Source organism: Hevea brasiliensis, chromosome 17, assembly GCF_030052815.1.
Source record: "Hevea brasiliensis isolate MT/VB/25A 57/8 chromosome 17, ASM3005281v1, whole genome shotgun sequence".
NCBI classification, from domain to species: Eukaryota; Viridiplantae; Streptophyta; class Magnoliopsida; order Malpighiales; family Euphorbiaceae; genus Hevea; species Hevea brasiliensis.
This window is the reverse complement of record NC_079509.1, coordinates 3,673,075-3,674,485: the sequence shown is the minus strand read 5'-3', so window position 1 is coordinate 3,674,485 and position 1,411 is coordinate 3,673,075. Positions and strand designations below refer to the sequence as shown.

Sequence of the window (1,411 nt, the reverse complement as noted above, 5' to 3'; positions counted from 1 at the left end):
AAAGTAAACTTCAAGTTTTCAACAAGGTAATACCGAAGGCAGACTATAATAAGTTTACAAGCCTCACTCTGCAACGCAATTGGTCTGTTAATTTCGTTGCATCACATAGTTTTGTGATGGGATCATCCCACAAAAGAAGGTTCTACTGCAACAATCATATTAAAACTTGATTTTTCTCAGTCAAATATCAAATTAAGTAACCAAACGCGTCTGATGACTGATATATATAACCATACAAAACCAAAAAGAAAAAAAAGAGAAAATGCCCTTCCTTTGTACTCTTTAAAGGAAAGCGATATTCTATGTCCCGACATATAGTCTCGCAATTTTTCTTATTGTGACGTAAACATGTAGACGTTCATCCATAAATAGCTGCTCAGTAGATCCCCTTTTGCATCACCACATTTTTCTCTTTGTGAAAACCCCAAGACTTGGAAATTAAAGACTCTTTAACCAGAGAGAAAATGGCAGAGAAGGAGGAATCACCCTATCCCATGGCAGCCAACGAAGAGTCAAGTTTAGTCACCGAAAATTCGAGAGCGCTAAGGAAAAAGAAGCGCATGAAATGCATAGCATTTTTTGTGGCTTTTACTATCTTCCAAACTGTTGTAATTTTGGTATTTGTACTAACAGTTTTGCGATTCAAGAGTCCTAAATTTAGCGTACGTTCTGGCTCATTTGATAATGATACCTTTCAAATTGGCATGGAATCGGATGCAGCTCCTTCCTTCAACCTGACGATGAACACTCAGTTTGGGGTCAAGAACACTGACTTTGGCCACTTTAATTATGAAATGAGCACTGTCACATTTGAATATAGAGGCACAGCTGTTGGCATGGTCAGTGTTGATAAGGCACGAACCAGGGCTAGAACCACTAGAAAATTCGATGCCAAGTTGTTGTTGAAGACGGATAGTATGGCTGATGAAAGTTTTGAGCAGCTAGGTGGAGACATCAGTTCAGGGAAGGTGCCACTTACTAGCTCTTCCAGTTTCACTTGATGAAACTGATCAAGAAGAAGAAATGTGCCCAAATGAATTGCACAATGAACGTTGATATCCAAACAAGAACCCTTCAGGACATCGTCTGCAAGTGACCTGCTTACATTTGCTAGGCAAGATTTTTTTTTTTTTTTTTTTTTTTTTGTGCAACAAATGGGGCAACATATATAGTCTCCAATACGCCTATTCTTTGTATTTTATGTGATATTTATATTGAAATAATTTTTGCAAATAACTTTGTTGCATCGCAATGTTATACTTAGGAAGTGCTTAATTTTGCTCTAGGATTTGAGTTGTTTGGACTGACAGTATTACATTAAATCAATGGATAAATAGAAAAACAATAAGCTTCCTCCAATTATCACATGCTCACTCATATTTATTAATTATTTATTGACAGTAAATTAAAC

At 36.6% G+C, this 1,411-nt stretch overlaps 1 protein-coding gene across 1 annotated transcript; it reads left to right on the top strand.

Moving 5' to 3' along the window:
* The first annotated feature begins 286 nt into the window (after window positions 1-286).
* Window positions 287-1,114, top strand: LOC110658144 (uncharacterized). The gene has a single exon (XM_021815628.2). The coding sequence runs from the start codon at window positions 465-467 to the stop codon at window positions 999-1,001; it is 537 nt and encodes a 178-aa protein (XP_021671320.2). The 5' UTR covers window positions 287-464; the 3' UTR covers window positions 1,002-1,114.
* Window positions 1,115-1,411: the final 297 nt, after the last annotated feature.

What these genes read in the sequence shown, in the direction of transcription:
- LOC110658144 (XM_021815628.2), top strand. Translation starts at nt 465, where the DNA reads ATGGCAGAGAAGGAGGAATCACCCTATCCCATGGCAGCCAACGAAGAG.